This window comes from Lethenteron reissneri, chromosome 21, assembly GCF_015708825.2.
Source record: "Lethenteron reissneri isolate LAM-NWPU_2019-01 chromosome 21, ASM1570882v1, whole genome shotgun sequence".
In the NCBI taxonomy this organism is placed as follows: Eukaryota; Metazoa; Chordata; class Hyperoartia; order Petromyzontiformes; family Petromyzontidae; genus Lethenteron; species Lethenteron reissneri.
The window spans coordinates 6,634,475-6,660,346 of record NC_083799.1 but is presented as its reverse complement, the minus strand read 5'-3'; the positions used below and the strand labels follow the sequence as shown (position 1 = coordinate 6,660,346).

At 45.1% G+C, this 25,872-nt stretch overlaps 1 protein-coding gene across 6 annotated transcripts in view; it reads left to right on the top strand.

Moving 5' to 3' along the window:
- The window catches only part of LOC133345142 (partitioning defective 3 homolog), a 199,015-nt gene that overhangs the window by 108,686 nt on the left and 64,457 nt on the right, over nt 1–25,872 (top strand). For 5 of the 6 annotated variants that reach the window (XM_061555641.1, XM_061555644.1, XM_061555643.1 and 2 more), the window contains exons 11-16: nt 882–1,010; nt 4,647–4,841; nt 5,903–6,076; nt 15,577–15,769; nt 17,084–17,179; nt 19,982–20,261. In XM_061555641.1, coding sequence (XP_061411625.1) covers nt 882–1,010; nt 4,647–4,841; nt 5,903–6,076; nt 15,577–15,769; nt 17,084–17,179; nt 19,982–20,261 — 1,067 coding nt within the window. The remainder of the gene's footprint in view (nt 1–881; nt 1,011–4,646; nt 4,842–5,902; nt 6,077–15,576; nt 15,770–17,083; nt 17,180–19,981; nt 20,262–25,872) is intronic. The other variant, XM_061555640.1, reaches the window with a different exon arrangement.

Here is a 25,872-nt window from a genome sequence, read left to right as displayed (position 1 = left end):
GGAACTGCAGATAAACATTGTTCTCGTTTTCCTGGCGCTTTGGCGATGAGGAAGGGGTGGCTATGGGTCATCTGGTTGTACTTGGACACGTGCAGAGCAGTCTTCTTTCATTATTATTTTTTTACATTCTGAAATAACCCAAATGTGGCAGGTGTACAATGGGAAGAATGGCATGTGTGTGTGTATGTGTGTGGGGAGCGTTATGAGCAGTAGTGCAGCGGTTAGCGTGCTGCGTTATGAACCTGGCAAACCGAGTTCGATTCCCGCTTACGGCCAACACCAGTGATGATTATTTGAACTAGTCTTGGGCTTCCCCTAGGTCGACGCAGTCTCAAGTGAGTGCCCAGTGCGATGTGTAAACATTGCCACTGGGGAGGCAAAGGCGGCTGGGCACAGTGGTGGCCACCCACCCCCTCATGTGCCGTGCTGGCCTTCATAGGCGCTCGCTAATAGCACTTGTGCCAAAGTCTGTTAAGGCTATACGGGGTATTTTGTGTCGGGTGTGCTGGTGTATATGTTTTTGCACTGTGCTACCAAAATGATGGCCTGAGTTGGATTTCTGAGCATGTCGTGCTTGATATCTGAACCAGTCTTGAGTCTACTTGGCCTTAAATAGGAACCTGGTGTGGTGTATAAACATCGCAGTGTTCTGCTGTCCACATCACCCCACTGTGCGACTTGCCACAGCGAAGAGGTACTCGCTAACAGCACTTGCCCTGGCAGCCTTTGTGTGCTTGTATTGTGTCTGTATAAATGCGTTTGCAAGATCCGATCAGCAGACGCCTCATTACCCATGCTGTGCTGACCCAGCACTTCCAAAGTTCGTCTCGTGGAAATGTGGGACATGTGCTTGCGTGTGCACTTCCTCCATGCGCGCGCAGGTGAACGGCGTGGACGTGAGCAGCATGTCCCAAGATCAGGTGGTGAGCGTCTTGCGTGGCGTTCACCCGGGCTCCTCCGTCGACCTGCTCGTGTCCCGCCACGACGCCCTGCTGCCCCCGCCACTGCAGGTGCCTCCACACGCTCCCTCAAACTCCCGTCGTCGTCGTCGGGAGCCCTCAAACCAAATCTCTCACACTTGCATCCTGCTGGTGTTGTTGCCTCTGTTATCTGTATGCCAGAGGTGTTTGCTCAGCTTTTGTGAAATAGGCTGCCGCCTGTCTCTTTTGTCTGGTTAGTGTATGATAAAAAGGTAAAGGTGCAGGCCTGCAATTGTTTGCTCACGCCACTGCTGATGGTAAGAGCTCCACTTAAAGGCAGCTCTACATAGCTCTTATCGAGGTTATTTTGGCTTACTCTTCCACTTATTGGAAGAGGTGAGAGTGCTCCATACTAGTAGTAGTGTGTGTCTGTGATGTTCAAAAACAATTCTAACTGTGTGTTTCATGCGTTTTTAAAATACATTTTCATCCAGAAAATGTTTGTCTTTCAATTACTTTAATTATTGTACTCATGTGTGGACATGTATCATCATTATGCTTTATTATTCATGCCACGCCTCCCACGCAGTGTCCAATAGGCATTTAATGATTCATATTACCTGACAAGTTGATGAATGTCGTGATTTCAGGTCTTGATTCAATTTGAAAATCAATTAGTTTTTCTCTCGTTTGTCTTTTCTCTTGTATTGTCCGTCTCATTTTTTCTAGCTCATTTGTTATTTCTCATTTATTTAATTAGTCTGAACCTAGCATTTGCATAGTATTAGCATAAACCTAAAACAATATATTATCACGCATAAGAATAGGCACATTAAAAATCGCACTCACAAGATCCTCCTCATACTCACCACTACTCCACTCCCTCCCACACACTCTGCTCCATCAATCATGAAAGGCCTCAGTCAACGTTTTTTGCCACTATATTTTGTAAGTCCTTTCCCCCAGCTATCCGTGCTGTCGACCACCTGCCCCTGTTCAAGTCCAGGCATAGGGACCTGCCTTTTGTCCTCTGCCAAGGCCAAACTGCTTCTCTCGAGAAACCAAACATTTCCTCTGTTTCTGTTCAACGTCCTAAGATGTGGTTGACTTTACACGCCGTTTACATCTAAATCGTGTTGTATAGTATATGCCTGTCACCTGTGTCCCATGCCTTCCGTCTCTTAACTCGATGTATGGTCATAAGGCCTAGTCGTACATACTGGTTCCTTGTTGTTGACATTTGTGCAGAGGAGGATAGGCGAGGCATATCAATGACTCGTACGTTACTCAGGCCACATCCTGGGCTTGAGCCTAGATGGCACAGATTGCACTCTTGATTTTACGTTGTGTTTAATTGTATTCCAGTAGTAAATCACATAACTTGAGCAGCTCCATTGTCTGTTCAATTATTAGGTAATAATTTCCTGCCAGGTGTGCTGCTAACATGATCAACTTAAAAAAATCGAACTACCTGCTTGCGAGTCCATTCACTTTCTAAGTTACCAATGTGTTTGTATCTTTGCCCGTTTGCCAGTCTTACGTGGCCACTTGCCAACTTAATAATTATTAATTTACCGCAGAATCCACACCTTGTCCAAGACCTCTATTTCAGGAGGGTTCTGCATTGAGTGTTATTTTTTTCAGACATTTTCAGACAATGAATTAGTGTTTATGCATGTGAAAGGAAACCAGAGCACCCGGAGAAAACCCATGCATGCGAGGTGGCAACATTATCTCATACAGATGGGAGAGATTATATTAGTCAACACTTGCTGCTATTCCGCCTTCTCCTTGTGAGCCAGGGTATGGTAACTCCCGGGCGCCCAAAGGGGAAGGGAGTTTCAAAACATTTCAGTGATCCACCAAACCCTCTCCTCCACAATGCTGGATCACCACCGCCCAACTAAAACTGAATTTATTTATTACGCGTTATTTCATTATAGTTCACAAAAATACGTCCCTATGGCTGTGCAAGCTTTAACTTGCAAATCTACTCCCTATAAAGTACCCACCTACCTAGCTAACTGACCTGCCCCTCTTTAAATTGGCACAACAGCTAGTTCTTTCACTCGCTCGCTTAAGCTACGTTGTTTGCACACGAGTGCCTCTTCATTTCAATCACTTTGGGACATGTGCACAAGTCCAGATTCTCTCTTGATTGACTTGGCTTCTGCACCAACCATTATGTGAATCCTTCGCACAAATCGTGAAGACTCTGTTGTGTTTTACCAAATATCTATGCTCTCCGAGTAGCCACTTTAAGTATTCACATCTTGGAAAATAAAAATCTTTAAAACAGTTGCAAGCAACACTGGAGACTTCAAACCTGATATCCTGTAGACACAAACTTGGGCAGGACGCCAGGCATAATATAAACAAATGACCAATCCAGTAGTCACTGTTGTACCTTTTTCCATCTAAAAATCACCGTTTTGCGTTGGGTATTATTATGACTCTTAAAATTTGTAAGCGAAGTCACTTTGTGTTTTATGAGTTTTTCATCATTTACAGAAAGCGTTCAAATTTATTAGTGTTATCATCTTGCCGATGTGCAGGAAGCGAGGTTAGTGAAGCAGATGCATCCAGACGTAATTTTAACTCTCATTACATGTTCCTTGTTCGGCGGGTGCCAGATGGGCTCGCTACTCTGCCTCTGAACGGTTGCAAATGATTCTGCTTTTTTTTATCACTCACATCTCTGTTCACGGTGCGCACATAAAACCCAAGATTCCTTGGAGATGAAATTGAATAAATGTGGATGTCAATGTCTGGTTGTCTTTCAGGATGACTGCTTGCGAGTTTGTACATGTTGTTTTTGAAGTGGCTGGTGACTGTCTCTTTATGTGAATATGTTGTGTGTCTACGTATGTCTGTAGTTGCCTCTGTGTGCGTGCATGTGTGTGTACGGTGCTCATTTAACAGGGCTTGCCACAATAGTCTGTATGACCGCACCTCCGATTATCACGGTTGGCTATGTATGGTGCAAAAGAAGTTGAACATACATACATATGAGGGATCCTTGGTGCAATGGTTAACACACAGAACTTGCAATCTAGGGGTCACCGGTTTGATTCATTCTCCTGACGTGGCAGTCAAAACAACAGTGCAAGTTTCTTAAATCCTCCATAATAACCATTGTCCACCCAGAAATATAAATGAGTATACCACAGTTGGACAGGTCATGTGTAGTGGGGTGAAGTGTGGATACTCCCAACATATTCCAAGACATCTGGCCAGCGTGGAACAGTAGGCCAAATTCTCGCTAGAGAGACTCTCTGAGCTTCCCCTGCTTGAGGGCCTTCTGCTAGCAGTTGTGTGAGAAATATTACATACCTCGTCTGGTATACAGGAGGTCGTGGGTTCAATCTTGTCCCTGACACCTGTATATTTGGAGTTTGCATGTTCTCCTCATGGTCGCGTGGATTTTTCTCCGAGTCTTCTGGATTTTCCTTTCAGATTTAGAAACATGTGTTCAGAGTATTTGGCTGCTATAAATTTACACATGATAAGCTGCTTTGTTGAGCTATCCTTTGTGGCCAGGTCGCTTCTGAAAAAGAGCTATATAGCTCAGTGGACCTTACCTGGTAGAATAAAAATCGTTTTAGTTTAATCTAGTATCAGAGGGGCTGCACTTTTCCCTCGATTATCATTGCATTGGCTCACAGAGCTTTATCTCTTCCTGCAACCCTCCTGAGCCACATTGCGCCGCACCCGTGCCTCTTGCAGCAGCAGGCGGAGCGCTCGGGTGGGATGATCGTGACGGCGTCGGGTCCCTGCGAGTGCCTCAACCTGGAGATCGCGCTGAGCGAGTGTGGCCCCGCGGGCCTTGGGGTCAGCGTCAAGGGCAACCGCAGCCGCGACGGCGCCCACGACCTTGGCATCTACGTCAAGTCCATCATTGCCGGCGGGGCCGCCGCCAAGGTGAGGGTGAGGGTCAGAATCCGGTGTGGGTGGAGGTGAGTGAGCAGTTGCATCGCTAGGTTAAGAGACTAATCACATTGGGAAAGGCTGAAATCGTCGCTGAATATTTTCCGGATCCGTTGGTAGACTGGGATAGGCACGCGAGTATTAGCCACAGCCATAGTGAGGGCTCTACTGGATGTGGTGTGAGTGGTATAGAAATATATTCTCCAGGCCACCGACCCAGAGAAACTCGGCTGAATTAAAGCCCTGCGCGTAGGTATAGATGCAGAATGCGGTGGCTGCTTTCTAATGCAATTGGATTATAACTGGCACTGATGCTGCTGCAATTCAATTACGAAGTTTACCATTCTTGAGTTTATCGACTACACTCACTTGTAACACCTCTGATAATATATGCGTCATACCATGCTTATAAGAATGAATCGTGATGTGCCTACAGTGATTGTACATGTAGCATAAGTGCACCAAAATAATTGATGGTTAAATTCAATCATCACCCTGAATCGTTACAACTTATAAAATCACGTATGGAATTTAATTGCAACATGCCTTTATTGCTGTGCTAGGAAGGGGTTTTTTGTGGGCTTGAGGAGCCAGTGATTGGTAGGCGGTATTTACAAGGTGAGAGGTACGTCCCAGATAAATACTCGTCATCATAATAATCCGTTAAACATTCAGAGATGTGCACCAATTCATTGACTCATGCACATTGCAAGTAAGTCATATGGAAATAAACGAAACTGCACAGATGAGATGGAACAAATGAGAAATAATACTTCCAAGCTAATACAAAAAAAATTCCATTTCTGGAGAAAGAAAAATATACTGTATTGTGACAATTCACGGAACCGCTGGCAGGGTAATGAGGTTCATGTGCGGCGGGTGAGTTGGTGACTTGCCGCAAATAGCCAGAATTAATTCGATCAAATCACGACCCCCGCGTTGCGACAATCCATAGAATCGTCGTTTTGGGAAGGGTGCAGGCGAGGGAGCACTTGGGGGCGAGTCGTTACACTTTCCCCGCCACGCTCGCGCTGCTGCTGCACGCATCTTCGCAGGACGGGCGTCTGCGAATTGGCGATCAGCTGGTCGCCGTCAACAGGGAGCCGCTGCTCGGCCGTAGCAATGCCGCCGCCATGGAGACGCTGCGGCGGTGCATGGCCACGGATGGGAGCGAGCGCGGCCGCATCCACCTTGCGGTGGCACGGAGGGCGAGCGACGGGGACGAACAGGTGAGTGTGATGCGCTGCGAGCGAGTGAGCAGGAGCTGCACAGGGGGGCAGCAGGTGTGGGGGGGGGGGGTTGCGGTGCGGTTGCCATCTGTCCTGGTTTTTCTAGGATTGTCCTCTTGTTGAGATAACTGTCCTGGGAAATCTGTAAATCAAATGATAGGGTGGCAGTTATTAGCTCGCGTGCAAGTGCTGGATTGTTTCTTCGCAAGAGCATAAAAGACGACGGTTATGACTTGGGGGGACTTCATCCAGCAGTGCATTGTTCTTGGCTGATGATATGCAAATGTAGGGCGGAGTGGAGGTGTAGTTGTTAGCGCGAGCTGCATAATGAACCCGGTGACCTTCATTACGAGCTACAGTTAACATCAGTGGTGAGTGACATCATAAACGGTCCCCAGCTTCCCCTTTACCAAACCACATTGACCAGTGTGGTGAAGACCTTCATTGAGCAGTGGATTGATAAAGGGCTGTGAATGAAACGCAAATGTTATGTTAATGTTCCATTCATGCTACTCGAGTGAAAAGACCGTACCTATAAGATGGAATCTGTTTACAGAAGAACAAACACAAATGCAATGGTAAAACAAGACAAAAATCACGTCCGTTAATCAATGAAATCGTGAACCCGAATGGTGACGATCCATTCAGTCACTCGTTGGGTTAAGGTGAATCATAGTGTGAATTGTACTAATGGGGTGAATCGTACTTTGCCCGGTACTTACGTGGTGAGGAGGACGAGGGCATGGGCAACGTGAGGGTGAACATATGAAACGATTATTTTAAAGGTACTTTTCGGCGCCACCCAAGCTGAACTTTTACTTGCTGTGCCAAGAGACAAAAGTGCTCTGCCAAACTCGTGACTAATGTCTTGCGTTCGTTAAATTTTTTTTTTTAAAAGCGGATCAAAAAGCCGCTGCTTAAGATAATTGCCTTTCTTCATGGTTCTGCGATGTTGGCTGTATTTTTGGAATGTGCCTCAATTATAAAGATAAAAACGAGTGCCGTTCACAGCGTCACACTTTTGCCGATAGCTTAGCTCATAGTTTGAGGGAGACATTTATCCCACCCTTACACACTGGCCAGATGAGATGGTAATGTTAAGGGTTCCCACATTTTACCCACCGTCATAAGCAATTTGGTGCAATTTTCTCATTTAATCTCTGGAATAATGGGTAAAGACATTTATCAAAAATCTTGGCCGCCTTGATGGGAATTAAACCCAACAATTCTTGTTCACATCGAGTGTAGAGTGTTTCCTACTTCTGTGTTGATTCCCAAAATATATTTCGATTTAAAGCTTTCGTGACTGCAGGGATTCATCTTCTTGGTTATTTCGGTAAAGTCACGTAGAAGGGAAGTAATACAATAATAAAAATATAACATAATAAAATAATTCTCACGACGTTTCGGCCACAACGCAAGCAGCCGTCCTCAGGTGAAGACCAAGTCTGTCGGGGAGACAGCGTCTGAAGCGTCGTGAGAATTATTTTATTATGTTTTATTTTTATTATTTTATCACTTCCCTTCTACGTGACTTTACCAAAAGAACCAAGAAGATGAATCCCAAAATATAGTTATTAATTTCGTATCAGTTGAATATGTGGAGACCTGTGGTCCAGAGTGGGCAGACATGGGCTCTGGTGCAAGGATTAAAATGGAGCCCTCTGTCCAACTTTCTCCACTCTTCGTAGCCCAGGGCCTTGGGCCCCTCTGACCCATGGGCCCCGATGAAAATGCACTGCCTGGACACGCGAAAGCTACGCCACTGATCTTGGCCAGAAACTTTTTACGTCTGACAAAGTATTTTTTAGAGGCCATGAAGGCCTCTTGGTAAGATGCAAATTGTGCTAATTGAATCAGCTTTCGTTCACTGATAGGTATGCACAAGTAGTGATGAAATATCTTTACAGTTGAGTTGATGGTATCTCGAGATACTTGCATTTTTGTTGCATTTCTCAAGAGTGAAAAATATGTTTAGAGAAATGGATGGTCCTTTCTGCTGTAGTTGGGATGACACGTGTATAAAACACGCAGACGGCGGCACACTCAAGGGGTCTCCAAAGGGCACAGTTGCCCCCAACTCCCTGACATTTTTAGATGGCCGTTCAACATCAGATCATTTTTTTTGACGTGTCAAGCAAGTAAATATGTAAATAAATAATGAGCAATTCATGCTGCATATTTAACACATTCAATACATTGAACATTATCTAATTAAAACTCGTTTTACATGCAATACAGTTCGCTATGCGGGACTTTGTATCACGATGCAATGGAAACAATTTACCCCCCACTTTGTTTATTAACTAAGCACAGACACACAAGAACCCACGTGTGCCTGCGCGTACACGAGATCATTCACGCACGCCGCCATGCAAACGTGCACGGGAAATGCGTTAAGCAAACACATTTCACTCGCAGTAGCTGTCCACCATGGAGAGAGAGAGAGTATCCGTTGCTTATTCTGGCATTGGCCCAGCAGCCGGGCATGTCGGAGTGTCTCGTTTAACTGAGAGTTGCGCGTGTGAATAATGCAAAAGCCTTGTAGCCTGTCACTCACGACAAACACCGTGGTGTGGCCAATCACTGCACGCTCGCCAGCCAGCCGAGCCATCTCGATCGCCAACCACTTCAGAGTGCTGAAGTGTCAGAAGGCTTGTGGAAGAACGGGGAAAAAAGCAGCAGCGATGGCAGTTTGTCTTACCCCAGTGCACTTGGGCTGTTTACGGAAGCTTATCAAAGGAATTATATGTTTATATACTCTTTGGTTTTTTGGGTAAAGTCACGTAGGTATCAAATAATAAATCACGACGTTTCGGGCGCTTGTGTTGCGCCCGAAACGTCGTGATTTATTACACAAGCGCCCGAAACGTCGTGATTTATTTTATTTTCTACCTACGTGACTTTACCGAAAAAACCAAAGAGTATGGATTCCTGCAGTCACGAAAGCTTCAAATCAATTATATGTTTATATCATTGTTGCTGATTGCTGCCCCCCTGTCAAGCAGCCCCTCCTCCTGAGATCTTGGTGAACGTGTACAGTATTACCATCATCCAGTCCCCAGCCAGCACTTGCAGAACTGTCATTCAATTTGAACAAAAAGTACAGTTCGGTATCGGGGAAAAAAAAGCCACGGTTGTGAATTCCGGCTTTATACGGCCAGGGGCTCTGAATAACGGAGGGTCCCGGAGTGGGGGCGTCCCTGATGATATAGGTTAGTTTGTGTTATTGTTTTTGGTGCTCCGAGGACCAGAGGCTGAGAATTCTTGGCAGCGCTGGGACAAAGGGACCTAGCTGGCACTGATGCTGATGGAAAGCGGCTGTTGGCGTTGGGGGCTGTAGCCTGGCAGTCAGTTGAATAGTTAAATCTTCATAAAAAAAATTGTGCTTAGAGCAGTGCACGCCTCTTTTGGATGGTCAGTATTCACGAGGGACTACGAGATGGCCATGATATGGCAGTACAGAAATAGATTCTTGAATGAATGCGTGCAGAGCTGTTGCACGCAAATCCGTGTATGACACTGGGTTATCTGGGTACTCAGGTTTCTTCCCACATGTCGCCAAACACTCATTGATGTAATTAGCCAAATATCCCAATACAGCAGGGCCTCCTGAACAAATAGCGGGGATTTCCTTGGTAAATAAACAAAGAGCATTGGTTTTTATCTACGGTTTGATTCCTTCCCTGCCTATTCATCTCCTCTTTGTTGTCTCTTAGACATTCACGCAATTAGTCCATTGTGTGCCGATGTCATAAAGAAATTAGAAAATAAATGTTTTGAATATAAATTCACTAAATTCGTAATTAAAACTGTCCCTCTACAACTGGCAATAGCCTCCTTTATTTAAGCAGATAAAATACCTCTGAGACAAGAATGCAATGTATAAGGTGAGTCGTGCATAACTATACTGCAGTGTTCTTTATTGCAAGGCCTGCGGGCCACTGGTGGCTCCTGGTGGCCTTTAGTGTGGCCCCCAACAATACGCAAATGTGAAAATGCCCCATCATGCTGTTAAACCCAATGGTTTGAAATGTGTGGCAGCTCTCACACTGATGTCTTATCGGCGAAAGTGGTCCCCCTCTGAAAATGTGAAGAACACTGCCATACTAGATGGTGAGTCATGCGTAATTATGCTGAAGAGCTCGAACAACAAGGACAACAGTATACTAATGGGTTGCTCATCCAACCAGCCAGACATTTGAACTTATTGAAATTAAATATCTGCACAATACATTGAGATAATGTATTATGCCTTCGTAAATGTTTCATCATTATTAAATGTATTATTCTTTCTAGTTATACAAAAACATAAAAAAATTCGATAAAACATTTAGGTCAAGCGTGACACATTAGCCTGCTCTATATTATTCTGTTAATAGACACTGTTAATGATTCATGTTCCTGAGCATCATTGTGTACTGTTTACATATTTTAAAATACACTTGCGGGTCACCTTAACATTGGCATTTATGCCACTATTGGCAAACACAGTGGCCTATGGCCCTGAATGATGCCGTAACTATTTCGTATGTGAAATTCTCTTCCGCACAGCCAGAAAAATTCACAAGCAAAAATTAGGTTTCATCTACATCATGGGACCTCCTTTGCCAGTACCAAAATATGATAATAGGGTGTCGCCATTTTTTATGGCAACAAAACAGGTGTTAAGATGTTAAAACACCAAACTGAAATCTTTTACAAGGAATCATGTCTGCATTAACCACAATGCTTGTGGTCAGAATGCAAAAAAAAACATACTCTGATAATATATGAATTGTCCTTGAAACCGATTGGTCCACACCAGAGGATGCCTTTTGGCATGCCTTTTGGCATCCTCTGGTCAAACACCGTTTGAAACGAGGCTCAAAAGAAAACTTTATCTGGTGTGGACCAATCAGTTTCAAGGACAATGCATATATTATCATAGTATGTTTTTGGTTTGCATTCTGACCACAAGCATTGTGGTTAATGCAGACATGATTCCTTGTACAAGGTTTCAGTTTGGTGTTTTGACATCTTAACACCTGTTTTGTTACCAGAAAAAAAGGGAAAAACCTATTATCATGGGCATCATCTGTCTGAATAGAATTGTCCATTTGACTGAATGTTTTAGCGGCGAGCACACCGAGCGATCCCACTAGGTTATCGAGTGGAATGAAGGAACTCTTTCTAGTCGACCGGCCACCTACATTGACTGACGGGCTATAGCCGATCGGCTGAGCAATGAGCCGGCCCTTGGCGCCATGAGTCCCCCGAGTCCCTGAGGGATTAATGGAGAAATTCACTCCCCGGCTTTGAAATGTTGACCCCAAGAGGGGAGGGGGCTGCGTGTAGGCATGGGCAGAGCACGGACAAAAGAAACCCCCAAAACACTCAAAGAATAACGTGGATTTTTTTTTTACAGGAAATGCCTGGCTAAGCTTGGCTAAGCAAGGCTATTTTAAATTTCTGCATTCATTCGCTGCCTCCATCGGGAAAGAACTTGCTTAATATTTGTTTTATATTGCCAGGAGTACGATTTGCCCATAAATGGCCAACAAACATAAATATGCAGTGAGAAAGAACAGAGCGTAATTTGTTGGGAGAGGGTGGGGGAGTTCCAGCAGCATGCGTGTACCCACTGGAATTTTAATTTTGAAATGCTGTTTCCAAAATGATTAACCGTGGAAACCGAGGAGGGCAAAAAAGTGTAAAACGGGAGGGAAAAAAGTAGCTTATTTAATTTCCTGACTCTCATTCAGTCATTTTCAACCTAAAGTGGAGGGGGTTTTCTTTGCGTTGGGGGGGGGGGGGGTCGAGGGGTGGAACAGAGGGTGGTGGGGGGAGCAGTTCATCGTCTGTTGACTTTGGATGGCGACTCCACTGTCTCCCGCTCCTAGGATGTTCCACGGGGGGGGCGGGGGGGCACTCGTTTATCGACCCCCACGAAGTTCTTTGTTTTCTTTATTTTCTGCTTCGTTTGGTTGTATTTACAGCTGCGGCGGCAGCCTGTTCCTCCTAACTGTGCCCTACAGTGCCGCTCACTCGTATGCGAGAGCGCGTTGCCCGCTCGAGTGCGACGGCGCACCGCTCGCTTGACCGTGCGTCATCGTCTTTTGTTATCACAACTTTCACAATCTTGTGCCCACAATGTAGACACCGACTGTCATAATCCCATTGTTTTTGTTATAATCGTTTTGGAGAGCACGCACTATCCGTTTCGGTATGCTGTGGTGGCAGTTGTTGCTCAAATGACTAAGTGTTTCTTTGTCCAAGCACTGTTATGTTGTTAGTTCTGCTTTCTTACCCTGTGACATGAATGCATACTTATTCACATTGACGCTTCTAATGTGCTGTCATACTACTTCATAGGATTATGGGTTTTCATCGTCATTTACAGAATTGATTGTCATACGAATGCAAGCATATTGCCTAGCTTTGAAAGGTTTTAATGAAGCAGTCTGTTTGCATCTGTATGAGAGTTCTAACACATTTGTGGGCTTGTGAGGTGCGGGATGTGTCTGCCCACGTCTACATTAATTATAACTTTGCCAATTCATGACAAACGATGACAAATGACGAGATGCACAAATCCTCACGCTACGCGTAATTAGTTTTGGAATCCCATGGTCCCTCGGCGGCCGGATGCCAGCTTCAAATGTGTCGAGTGATATCGATGCTTGTGTGTGAGCGCGTACTTAGTTATCCGTGAATTACATTTGCCTGTGTGCGTGCGCGCACGTGCGTGTACGTGCCCGTGCATGTTTGTGCGTGTGTGTGAAATCATTGTGTTATGGTGGGGGGGGGGGGGGGGGAGTCATATTGCGTTCAGGACCCAGAAACCAGAGTTTAATTTCCAACCATGGCTAACGTCGGCAGCAATTGATATCTAAACCATTCCTGGACCTTCACCTAGGTCGACTGAATTAAATTCCTGGTGCGATGTGTGTAAACATCGGCACTGGCGAGGCAAAGGTGATGCGGCTTGATCCTGGCCACTGCCGCCCCCAACCCCTCTTGTGTGCTGTGCCATGCCGGGCTCAATAAATGCTTGGGGGGGGGGGGATCTCTGTTTTTATCACCGTATAATGTAAGTATGTGCTCTTATAAATAATATGAGCACTGGGCGAACACTCCCACCATTCCAGCTCTTCCTGCATGAAATACAAATAACTCCCCATCCCCGCACCTGGCCAATTGTGCCCGTCTGGACTACTTCTGTCCTGCAGGGAAGGATACATTACCGGAAAGGACTTCACATTAAATGCTTTTTTTGTTACTTCCCTTTTTAAAGTTTCCAAATCTCCCTTTGGTGCACTTCTTGGCTCCACTTGAAAGTTATTCTTTCCCTTAAGAAGTCTCGTGTCTGAACAAGCCTCTCACTCTCCTCCTTTGCCCTGTTCTGTGTCACTCTGATAGCCGAATGTTCTGCTCGCGAGTGTGTGCGCGATCATACGCTTGGAGGGGTCTCTGACCCTTGCTCCTGTGTCCTCTATCCTCCTTGATATTGCTCGCTACTTCTCTTATGGCCCATGCGAAAGATCCAGCCGTGGCCCCCTTGGCTCCCTCTGCTGAAAGCGATAGCCTAAAGTTTTCACTCATGACTAATTTAACATCTCCTTTCCTTGAAAATGTATTTTTCCCCGCTACATCCCGAATGCAGGTAATTGTGGTTATTAAACCAGGTGGATAGTTGATTCTGAATACTGAGACTCGACAGGTGGTACCCAGGCAGCACTGCAGAAATGCTGAGTTCAAGCCTAGGATTGCTACTCCTTTGCATAATTTCTAGCATATTTGATTGCCTCAGCTATGAATCGGCAATGCTTGCCTGCAATAGAAACCAATTCCAAATATCTACATTTGCACGTGATCCAGTCATAATTTTTAGTGAGTAAACATGCATCAATGAATACATTCATATACATTTTATGAACTTACAATGCACACATGGAATAGTGTGTGTAATAAATTACGTTTTTCGACTTGTATCTGTTGTATTTAATTGATTTAATGCGAAAAAGAATGAATTCTTAAATCAAATTTGTGACAATACACAGAAGCGAATCGATTGGCAGGGTGGGGAGGGACACTTGACAACCAACTATTTAACGTATCATCTACCCACAGACTGTCACGAAACAATTAACTTAAGAATTAACTTTTGTCATCTTTCCACAACAAAAGCCTGCTTTCTGTACAATGAAATGTTGTGGGTTCTCAAGACTGTTTCCCCAGGTCAACCCCGCAGGTTCAAATTGGAAAGAACTCTTATTTACCCATATTAGATGAGATGAAATAGTATCAGCTGTGATGATTGCAGGGGGTTGTGGACTCTCACTTCATTGACTAAAGCAGAAAATTGTACAATTCTGGAGTTATTTGCTGTCCAGTGCAGATACTTCCTTGTTAGATTGGGGATTTCCATGCTGAATGAGCTTTTCCATCTGAGCAATTGTGCTTTAACAAAAATGTTGCTGTACGAATCCCAGTAGAAATGAAAAAAATAGATATATGTACTTTTTAAAAAGTTAGTGATTCCCAGCCCTGAGCCAGTGAAAGAAATTCCACATGCCTACGATGTTGACTTCCATGCAAAGTGGTACTCTTTTTTTTTATTGACCCGAGAGGGATAATTGGTTGACTCGCCCATCAACCAGGGTTTGAACTGGCAAACTTCAGATTGCGAGCCTTTCACTCTCCTGCTGAGCCACTAGGCAAGTAGTATTTTTTTTTTTAATAAATAATATTTTGCTGGCACTCTTGGGGGATAAATTTACATTGAAATAATATTATGCTGAATCTTAACTTTGGAGCTATCGTGACTGCAGGAATTATTCTTTGGTTCTTTCGGTAAAGTCACGTATACGTGACTTTACCGAAAGAACCAAAGAATAATATTATGCTGACACACTCGATTCCATGCAAGCGAGGGCCTCCCCACACAGTGTGGATCGTGGGAATTATCTGACTATACTCCGCCACACTCATAAGTGCCATTTAGTAAAAGGCAGGGAGTACATATGCCGGGGCAAATAAATACAGTTCAACAATGCATTTTGCTAAACTGCCTTCTTGCTGCCTACAACATAAACCTGCAGAAAGCTATAAATTCACGTCATGCATGTTGGTTACTCATCCAAGTACTAACTAGGCTACACTTTCCTTACCTTTCGAGATCTGGCGAGACGGGTCAAATTGTGAGTGAGCATTGGACAGCAGCAGGCAGCCTCTTAAAAAGTAACAAAGAAATATATATCATGAGAAAGTAAAAACATAATTGAATAGCCGTTTAGTGACATTTTTAATCTGCACGACTGGCAAACAGTGGTTGTCCTATAGATGCACTCGCTCACACCATAGGAATGTGCAATTTCCACCACTGGCTCTGTGCTGTAAACAGAAAATAAGCACCACCTCAATGCTCCTTGAAGCAAGAAAAAAAATTGACCTTGACTATCATCGTTCCTGCCGCCCGGCACAAGACTCTACAGCCGACGCTGTTCCTGTGCCCGCAGCCTGTGCTGTGCGTGAGCCCCGTGGAGCCCGAGAGGGCGGTGGATGCTGGAGTGGATTCCGGGGTGGAGGCAGCAGCGGTTGAAGTCGGCGGTAGCAGCTGCGGTAACGGCGGAGTTGTAGGCGGCGGTGTCGACGCATGCAGCGTCGCATCCAGCCCTCCCCCTCGCGCATCCCTGCTGGAGCAGCTCATCGGTACGCCACACGTTCACCCCCATCATCCCCTGCCTCCACATGTGCACAGTGAACACAACAGCAACCGCAATTCACCAAGTGGCAGTGACGTCAGGCTATGTGCACTTTGAGGCCATGTGAAGTGTCGAAGGCTCGCTGGTAGGGTGTCACAGGGCAGACCCGGGTGCCATGGGTTGACTGATTGAGCAAAGACACACAAAAGGTGCGGAACGGCGCATCAAATAATATCCATGTTAAGCTCATGCCACGTAAACTCAATCGATGATTTTATGGTGTATGAAAATTACATGTAAATGGTATACAAGTGAAATGTTAATTTAACATTTACTTGATGGAGGAAACAAAACTGTATACCTGAGATGGAAATAAATTGAGATGTTAAATAATTGATTCTTTAACGGAATGGTGACTGAATCATAACAGTGCCATCGGATCTTTGTGTTGAGGGTTGAGAGGGGTGGGGGAGACGCTGTTGCGTGCCTAATGCATGCGCGCACACCTAACGTGTTAGCACGCAGTGACGTTAATGCATCCTGCTGGGCGCTGCTGTGGTTTGAGCGCTTGACTCGGGAGTCGATACAATTAATAACACTTTGCAGAGAAGTCAAAGGTAATCCTGCTATAGATGGACTGTGCCCCCACCATGACAATGTGCAGTTTCCTATGCTGAAGGAGGGGTTGCGAGTGGAAACGAAGACAGCCACAATTGCTCATATAAGCAGGGACGTCATGGTATGGCATGTGTGTGTGTGTGCGCGCGCATTTGTGTGTGGGGAGTGGTAATGCAGCGGTTAGTGCACTGGGCTACGAACCTGGAGACCCGAGTTCGATTCCCGCTCACAACCAGCACCAGTGACGATTATCTGAACCAGTTCTGGTCCTCCCCTAGGTCTACTCAGCCTCAAATGAGTACCTGGTGTGGTGTGTAAACAATCACCACTTAGGGAGACAAAGCTGGTCGGGCGTGTTGCTGGTCACCAACCCTCTTGTGTGCCGTTGCCAGCCTTCATAAGAGCTCGCTACCAACACTTGCTCCAACAGTCTATTAAAACTATACGGGGGGGATCTTTGCCTTGTGGGAAGCAGTCGTACAGTAGTTAGCACACTGTTACAAACCCAACAGCGCAAGTTCAATTCTGGTCATGACTAACAAAGGTGGTCATCATCTGAACCAGTCCTAGGTGTCCTTTAGGTCGTTGTCTCACCCATAAAGTGGTTCTGGCCACCACCACTGTTGTGAGCCATGCTGACCTTAATAGGTGTTCGTCATGAGTCGGTATGGCTACGTGGAGTATCTATGTCTTGTGTTCACAGCTTCCAACCTGCGCAATCAGTCGTACACCATGGCCACACGCCTGCATCCCTTTCCCTCCCCGGCTCTCTCAGGGGTCATCGCCACGACAACCACAGGTCAGTTCCAAGGTCGGGAGGTCAAAACATTGAGGTCATCGGTAAAGACAGCGGCTTCTCAATATAGATTTCCAGACATGATATGGGGGGTCTAAGTGTAATTTAGAATCTGTTGTTAAAATTCACCATTTTCAAATTGCAGTGGGATGATATGGTATTTCACCTATTCTGTTTTCTGACCTTTAAAGAAAAAAGCCAACAAAACCACGAAGGTGTAGTGGTGGTGGTGGTGTGCAATGTAAGTGTGTAATGTATACTTATACTGGGTGATCCATATATAGATACCCACTAAAATTATTCTGATGAATTATGGAGAAAACAATAATTTGTTTCAAAGCTTCAACATTATCTGTCCGCAATCTAAATGCAATTTGTTTTTATATATACAGTCTCCTCTTTCGGTTATGGAGCCATTGCTTTCACAATATGCATTAACATATTGGGAAGAAAGTAAGGAGGCCCAAATAAATTAGTGGGATATCTATACATTTATCTCATGTCGGTATGCAAGCCATATGTGCGTTAAATGTGATTTATGCACACAAAATAAAAATTATTGTAAATAGTGCACTGCTGCGTGCATTTTAAGACGGTTCACACACAACATGAAGTGGGTGGGAGGGTGTGTAATGAGCGCGCAGGGCACAACAACTCCCCATTGAAGCTGCCCGTGAGGGCAGAGGCAGTCTGCATTCTGCGCCGCTCATGCGGCTGCTGCAGTGGGGAAAACGCACGCTTGGGGAAAGGAACAAAGGGTACCGCAGGTGAAGGGGGGGGGGGGCGAAGGCTGCCGACAGAAAATGCAGGTGACAACCCTGCTGGGAGATGTTTGCAAGGCATCAGGCGGGCCTTTGGTGGGGGTGGTGGGGTGAATGGGTGGGGGCGGGAGGGAAGGGATGTGCAACCATCGGGCGAGATTAACTGCTAAAGCGGCCACCTATGTGCGAACTGGTACCCTTGGTGCCTGGCCTCATTAGCTAATTGGTGTATAAGGGCATGCGGGCAAATCAGCACTTGTTCAGGTGTAATGAGAGATGCGGGGTCCCTTTAGGAGACTGCGAAAGCTGTTTAAAGTTGAACAGTTCATTGCTGTGTTGCATCAAAAGGATTAACCCCATACCTGCCTTATATTTTAATATTATAATCATCATTCTCATAACAACTTATGCCTTTTGTCAATGCACTGCTGGGTGAAGGCCTCCCTACACTTAGTCATGGGAGTCGTCTCATGACTACGTGTATATATTTCTCCTGCCTCAGCAGTTCGCCTGCTGTATTTTTTCACCTGAAGACGATTGCTTGTGTTGCGATCAAAACGTCGTGATTTTTTAAATGATTTTTCTATCCACGTGACTTTACCGAAAGACCCAAAGAGTATGTTTCACTTTACTTCACCACACTGTTCAGTGCGGGTTGGTGAAGTGGCAACGATCAGTACAGTTATCTCTGATGGCTGGGAATCGAAAATCAGGATCACCATATTCCTAGTGCAGTAGGCTAACCACTGCACCACCGGTCTGCTTAGTCTTGTGTGTAATTTATTTTACGGTTGGCTAATAATCGCGTAAGCAAATAAAAATTCGCTCAACATGTCAGAACAGCATAAGATATTTTTTGAGCTGTTGCAGCGTGCCGCACGCCGACACGGCCCTGGGGGAGATGTGGCTTGGAAGGTGCGGCGGGAGAGCAAAGGGGAGTGTGGGCCGGTGGTAGCGGGTTTTGTGAGGGACGTTCGTGCAATTCCACGTGGACGTTTTGCGTTGTTATTCGGAAAGAGACTCAGCTGTAGCTCGGCGAGCTTGCATAATTTGTTCACATTCCGTCGTGCGCTCGATGAAACCAGTGCAGTTTGATTTAAAATGTGTGTTCCGGTTTCACATTTCCGTTTATTTAAAATCTGGTTTTTAATTTTGACCCTGCTTTGAGTTCGTTTTTGTTTTGTTTTTAACCAGCTCTGCATGTGGTGGCTGCTCATTTGCACAGTGGGGTGACAGACGTGGACGTTGTTAGTATTTTTTGGCTCGCGTTCAAGGGGATGAACCTACGAGCAGTGACCAGGGCCCAGTCTGTGTTACGCTGCAGTAGAGCGATATTGTGTTGCTATTGTGGTGCAGGATGTGCGCACGTGTTACGTGATGCCACGTAGTAGTGTGTTGAGTGTTGCGCTATTGGCAAACAGTGTTGGAATTATTTTTAAGTTCGAAATGCGTGTGCAAGAATCCGCGGTGTTTGATTCACGTGCACTGCGTGTAATGGGTTCACATGACCCCCGCAGCTGCAAGCGGCTACTACATTCAGCACAATGCAAAAAAATTCAAATTCTTTAAATAAATCATGACATTGCTACAATTCATCAAAACGATGGTATTGGGGGGGGCGGGGGGGAGTGTGTGGGTGTGGAGGGGGGAGGTGAGTTCGTCTCTTGGCAAGGCTAGGGGTGGAAGCAGGGCCACAGTGGTCCATCGTTGATTCCGACGCCTTGTTATTTGAGGGATATTTGACCATGCTTGCCCAAGTTCGGTCAGCGTGGCTTAGCGAAGCAGGCCCCAGGAATGTTCAAATATCACGCGCCACTGGTAATGGAAGTAACCGGGCTTCGGCTCGTGAGTCAACAAATATATTTTTTTATGTATTATTTAAGTCGCAGTTCAACACAAAACTACGTGAATACATATTATACAGCCATATGACGCCACACATTAGAGTGCATTGCACTCAACAAACAAACAAAAGTCGACATCAAATTAACAAAATGACTCCCGCGCCTGGCTTCCCTTGTGTCCGCTGTGCCGCTTCGACCAGCACCGAGCGCCGCCTGCACGCCGGCAGAACCGGGCGCTGCAGCCGGTACCAACTGTGCTACCGTGCGCTCCGTGCTGGACGGCCCGTCTTGGCCGCGTCCCAGTGTGGGGAGGGAGGCGTCCGTGCTGTTGCCACCGCTGCTGGCATCCATGCCAGAGCCCTCGGCCCAAGTGACCTCAAGGGACGAGCTGCTGTGCGGGGACTTTTCGCGAGCGGAACGGGCGGCTGGGTGGAGGCGAGCGGAGCTGAAAGATGACGAGGAGGACCCCTCAGAGGAGAGGTGAGCGAGCGATACAAGGCGGAGTTCAGGGATTCCGCTAACGGTTGTGCGTGTGCGCGCGCGCGCATGTGCATTTGTCGATCGCGGTGATCCGAGTTAAATTCCCGGCAATTGAGTAATTCTCGGTTTCAGTTTTAACCGCCTGGCTGCCTTGCAGCTTTCCAGTGGTTCCTCAGCGATTTCGAGATGGAACTTGCATGAACGACGACACTATATAAATCTAAACATTATATTGTTAGTAGCTACACTACATTTGTGATTGTATTCGAGCGTCTTGGGTCCCAAACTTCAATTTCCATCACTTAAAATGTTTTAACAATTCTCCAGCAATGGAAGAGGGCATTGAATAATCCCCCAAACGAAACTCGTTGGTGAATTTAGATTGCTTGTTGTGAGTGTCCCTAGGTTGCGCCGTGTGGTGCAGTGGTGAGAGACGGATGCGTGCGTACACCGTACCGGCCAGGTCCTGCAACGTCCCACACTGCAGTTCCTCAGTGTCAATGCAAATGAGAAAATCACATGCTTACACTTCCATTACTCATTATGCCTTGGTGCAATCGAAATGTCACAGCGGTTGGTAGAGGTATTTGGAAAACTTTTTTTTTCCTGCGAGAAAAATGTATCTTTGTTGAGCAACATCTCCCACGTAACGATTACATTAGAAACCAACCAATTTTGTTAACCTAAACCCGAGACGGCAAAACTATACCCTGCGTGTTCAGAACCTAAATCGGATTGTGATTTTCTAAAGAGCCTTGCACCATCAGGACCCGGATGCTTAATGAAGTTTAGATTGAGATTTTTTTTTGGCTTTTCCCATACAAACTCACCATTTGGCAAATTCTGGAACTGACCTGGCGACCTCCCCTCCAGACGGCACACCCCTGCACTCGTCCATTAAATGTGCGGAACAGTGGCTTGATTGTGCAATATAAGCCAGAGTTTAATATGATTAACGACCTGGATGGCCTTAAGAAAGTGCAGAGATTACATTTCTCGGGTCAGGGGGCAATGGCTGCCATACGTGACACACTGTGAATGCTGCTCTGTCCGCGAGTCCTGTGTTTTGTGTAAAACACAGTTCCGGATCTGAATCCGGCACTTCTGACTGGGCGGCCACGCCTCAGGCTTCAATGCTTAAATAAACTATTACTCAACTATTTTGTAATAGAATATCCTGACGCAACATTGAAAGGAACGATGGCAGTCAACTGCATCTGTTTGTTGATTATAGTCGATTGTTAAGCTTGCGATACATGCATTAAATCGCATGTGTAAGAAAAAAAAGTACTTTTTTATTCCTATGCGTTTAAATAATTCACATGACCCGTGCATCAACAAGATAATGTTACTTAAAATTATGCCAACGAGCCAAACGATAAACGCAACAATTTTTCTGCACTTGCAAAACTTGTCATATTCGGCTGGGATGAATGAACTAGCATAGGCCCACACCACAACAGCTTTGTCCTGTAACAGTATCTCATGGAAAACAGACGTGTTCTTTTGCCAGATTGGGATTCCTGTGTCAATCTAGTTTCGGCGATCGTTTGTGCACGCAGGAGGGGTGGGTATGTGGGTGGGCAGGCGGGTGGGTGGACTAGTGAGTGGGCAGGCAGGGGCCAGGCAAGGGCAGGCTGCGCCGCTTAATCTTTCACGTGCTCGGCGCGTGCGCGCTGTGCCGTGGAAGTTGGGACCCTTCAGCGGAAGCTAGCTGTTTTGTTTACGTTGTCGTCTCCACTGACAAATTGCTCACCAATATCAAAAACAAGTAGCTGCCGCTTGGCTGCCCCGTGTTCAGTGAGCCGCATCAGCGCATGGGCCCCTAATGAAGACCGCCGGGAAATGAGACAAGAATGAGACGATAATTCGTCAATTGGTAATGGAGCTCAACCGTGGTCCCCTCAATATTGAGCCCACACGCACAGTAAAAAGCGACTTGGCCCAGATTTCCAGATTGCACGCATCGGCTGTGTGCACACGGTGGTCAGATGAATGGTCTATTTGTTTTACCGTGCTTTTTTGTATTGGGAAAAGTATAAGGGTTGTCACTGCCTAATGGGAACATCTGGGCATGATCTATGTATTGCCACATGTGGACTTAAAATGCATGAAACAATTGCCTTCTGCTCAACAACATGAACCGTTTTTCGTTCATCACGCTTAGGCACCTGCAGACCTTATAGGTCAGAATGTATATATCAACATGTCAACAGAGCATGTAATAATGCCCGTTGTCCTGTTTTCAGTCGAGCGGGATGAGATTGGTCAGAATGACAGAGTGGACTGTGTGTGGCCCACAAGACCCCAGTTTGCTATGAATAAAATACAGGCTGCTCAAAATTGTCCTTGTGTAATTATCACTTCACGTAGGGGGTCATACTTTTTTTCAGAGCCGCCAATCGCTTCACAATGCAACGAATTGTCAAAATTCAGAGCATGGGATTAGATTCATTCAGTGATTCTTCTTCTTGGTTCTTTCGGTAAAGTCACGTAGAAGGGAAGTAATAAAATAATAAAAATAAAACATAATAAAACAATTCTCACGACGTTTCGGCCACAACGCAAGCAGCCGTCCTCTTCACCTGAGGTGACTTTACCGAAAGAACCAAGAAGATGAATCCCTGCAGTCACGAAAGCTTTAAATCAGTGATTCTTGTTTTGAAATTACAGTGAATGTGGCGGCCTCTAGTGGCTGGAGGGGGTCACGTGAGCTCATTGCATTCAACATATGACATGCACTCCTATGCACATTATTCGATGTGTGTATTGTGTGCTTAAGGATTGCGAATAATGGATGAATTCATGCATTGTTACACCCCTACTAGCTTTACATGTACCCCACTTGGAGTGCTTCCATTATACCATGTCATTATCAGAAATGTAGGATCCCCCCGACCCATCCGATCTGTCATTTCAGAAGACCGGCTTAACATTGCTTCAATTGGAATTGATCGGAGTCCAAAATCGAATTGTAGCAAAATTGTTGCATTGGATTATGTCTGATCTATTTATTTTCATTAGCCTTCATGTAACATTTACACACCATCTGCATAGATCATAAATGTTCAAATTGATTCTCACACACTTGATTCTATGCATGCATCGTCTGATGAATCATTTATAGGTAAGATGAATCGGTGCAAGTCGTTTGCCAAGTGAACATCGTGGGAATTGGACGGAATGACCGTGTGTGTACTGTGGTCTCATACTCCACTGTGCAGCAGCACCAAGATAATTGCTTTTCTTCGTTGGTTTGCTTATGATTAACGAGCACCTATACTAGTAAACGGACACTCAAAATGTCACAGCTTGAATCATCATGAGTGACACTTGGTGAATATTATATCACCCAATTTTTTTTAAGTCACTCCATCGTTCGTCACCAGAATATTTGAACACTTTCAAGTAATTTTTTCTCGACAGTTTTAGAGTTGAAACGTCTTGTCTATGCGCATCCCGAACTTAACCAAGTTCAAAGAGGGGGTCAAAGGCAGAGTGACTGTGACTTTCACGAAGGGGAAAGATGTGGAAAAAAATAGAGAGAGAGGAAGAAACCAGGCCGGGTATAGGAGATTGGGGAATCTGGGGCCAGAGGTCGCCTTGTGGGGTTCCCTGCTGAGTCCGGTGTTGGTGTGCGGGGGGGTGATGGCAGCAGTTGAGTGGCTATCGAGCGCAGGTGGGACCAGTGTACCGGGGGGTCTTACATGCATGACTATGGAGAGGGGCGTGGCGTTCGGACAGCAGGGGACCCCATTTAATTTCTTTGTCACCAGGGCTCATGCCGACCAAACTGCACCACGAGGTGGGGAGGATGGCCGTCTTCGGCGGGAGATGCTAGGAAGCTATTGGTCTTGGCCACACAAGGTCCTTTGGCGAAGTCTGAGAGGAAACGTACAATTTACACAGTATGAGCTCCTTTTCCTTCCTGAGAGTCGACGGTGGGAAATGCTCTGACGTCTGTTGTTAATTTGTGACTGGAGATGAGGCAGATTCATTGGATGTGGCATTCAGCTCCTGCCGGGGTGCAACCTCGCCCCAGCTGTGCAGCGAGGTTGCAGTTCGGAGCCTTGCGATTTTTAAAAATGTTTTCTTCCCAGTGGAAATGTTCTCACTTTAAGTGCATTTTATTCCAAACTACAATTATAAGCAATGAGTCTGTCTCATTGCATACATATAAACAAATGGAATAGAAACAATATGTTGGTCCATCAGCCTAGTTTTGAGCTTTCTGGCCCAATATTTCCCGTAACTTATTTTGTCTATTCAACACATTCATCAATAACACTGCTTTAAAAAGAACACAATATAGCACAGAGATATTTTGTTTGTTGTTGAATTTCTTACCCACAGTACACCACAGCCAGCACACAGTGAGTTCTCATCCATATAAATGGATCACTGCGTTTCGAGGGCATAACAGGGCCCAGCTGGACAGCATGTTCTCTGCCACATTTGAGGGCATGTGGTTCATTGAAACAAAAGTGCCCATACTCTTTGGTTTTTTTCGGTAAATTCATGTAGGTAAAAAATAAAAGAAATGAAAACAAATAAAATAAATGAAAACAACAAAATGTAGTTGTTTTCATTTATTTTATTTTTATCAACGTGATTTTACCGAAAAAACCAAAGAGTATGAATCCTTGCAGTCACGAACGCTTCAAATCTAGAAAAGTGCCCATGTTTATTGGCACAAATAATGGACGTCACATAATCTTGCCACACATGCTCTCAGCCATCCACTTTGTCCGTAGATTTTATTGTACAGCATTACTTGAAGTGCAAATGCAAAGGGAAATGTTTTGTTTTACCTCTGTCAGATTGAATGCCTCAAGATGCAGTAATGTCAGTAATGTATTTGATGAGCAGCCAGGATCGAGTGACAGCTTTGTTACTCGAATGGGACGTTTTATGGGCTTCCTTTATAGCACGTTTTATTTACTTGAAATAACGCACATATTGCAGAGTGTTTGCCCGTGATTAATATTACATCAGTTCCTCCCGTTGTATATACTATTTATTGATAGATTTTTCATTATTTTTAAGTAATATATGAGCCCATAACGAGTGATTACCTTTATAGATATGGGATGTCTGTATGTAATATCTATAAATGAATTGTTATGATACAATTCATGGTTGTGATTTCATTTGAGAATCAATTACATTTTTGCAAAAAAAAATACTGTAATTTGGATTGTTTCTTATTCACTCTTTTTTATTTCCCCCTTTAGTCACCACGAAGCATTTGCAAATCGTTAGCATGAATGTTAGTAACCGATTTTTATATCTTCTTGGTTCTTTCGGTAAAGTCACGTAGAAGGGAAGTAATAAAATAATAAAAAATAAAACATAATAAAACAATTCTCACGACATTTCGGCCACAGCGCAAGCAGCCGTCCTCAGGTGAAAACCAGGTCTGTCGAGGCGACAGCGTCTGAATGAAACAGCACACGTGCTTGGACCATATATATAAGCTGGGTTGGAAGGGGGGAAAAGGGCGCCTTGACAAAAGAATATGCATATCAAGAGGAATTTAGCATATCTAACAGATGCTTGTATGATGAGCAGAAGAGTTTAGATGAATCATTGAATCTAATTATCGAATTGT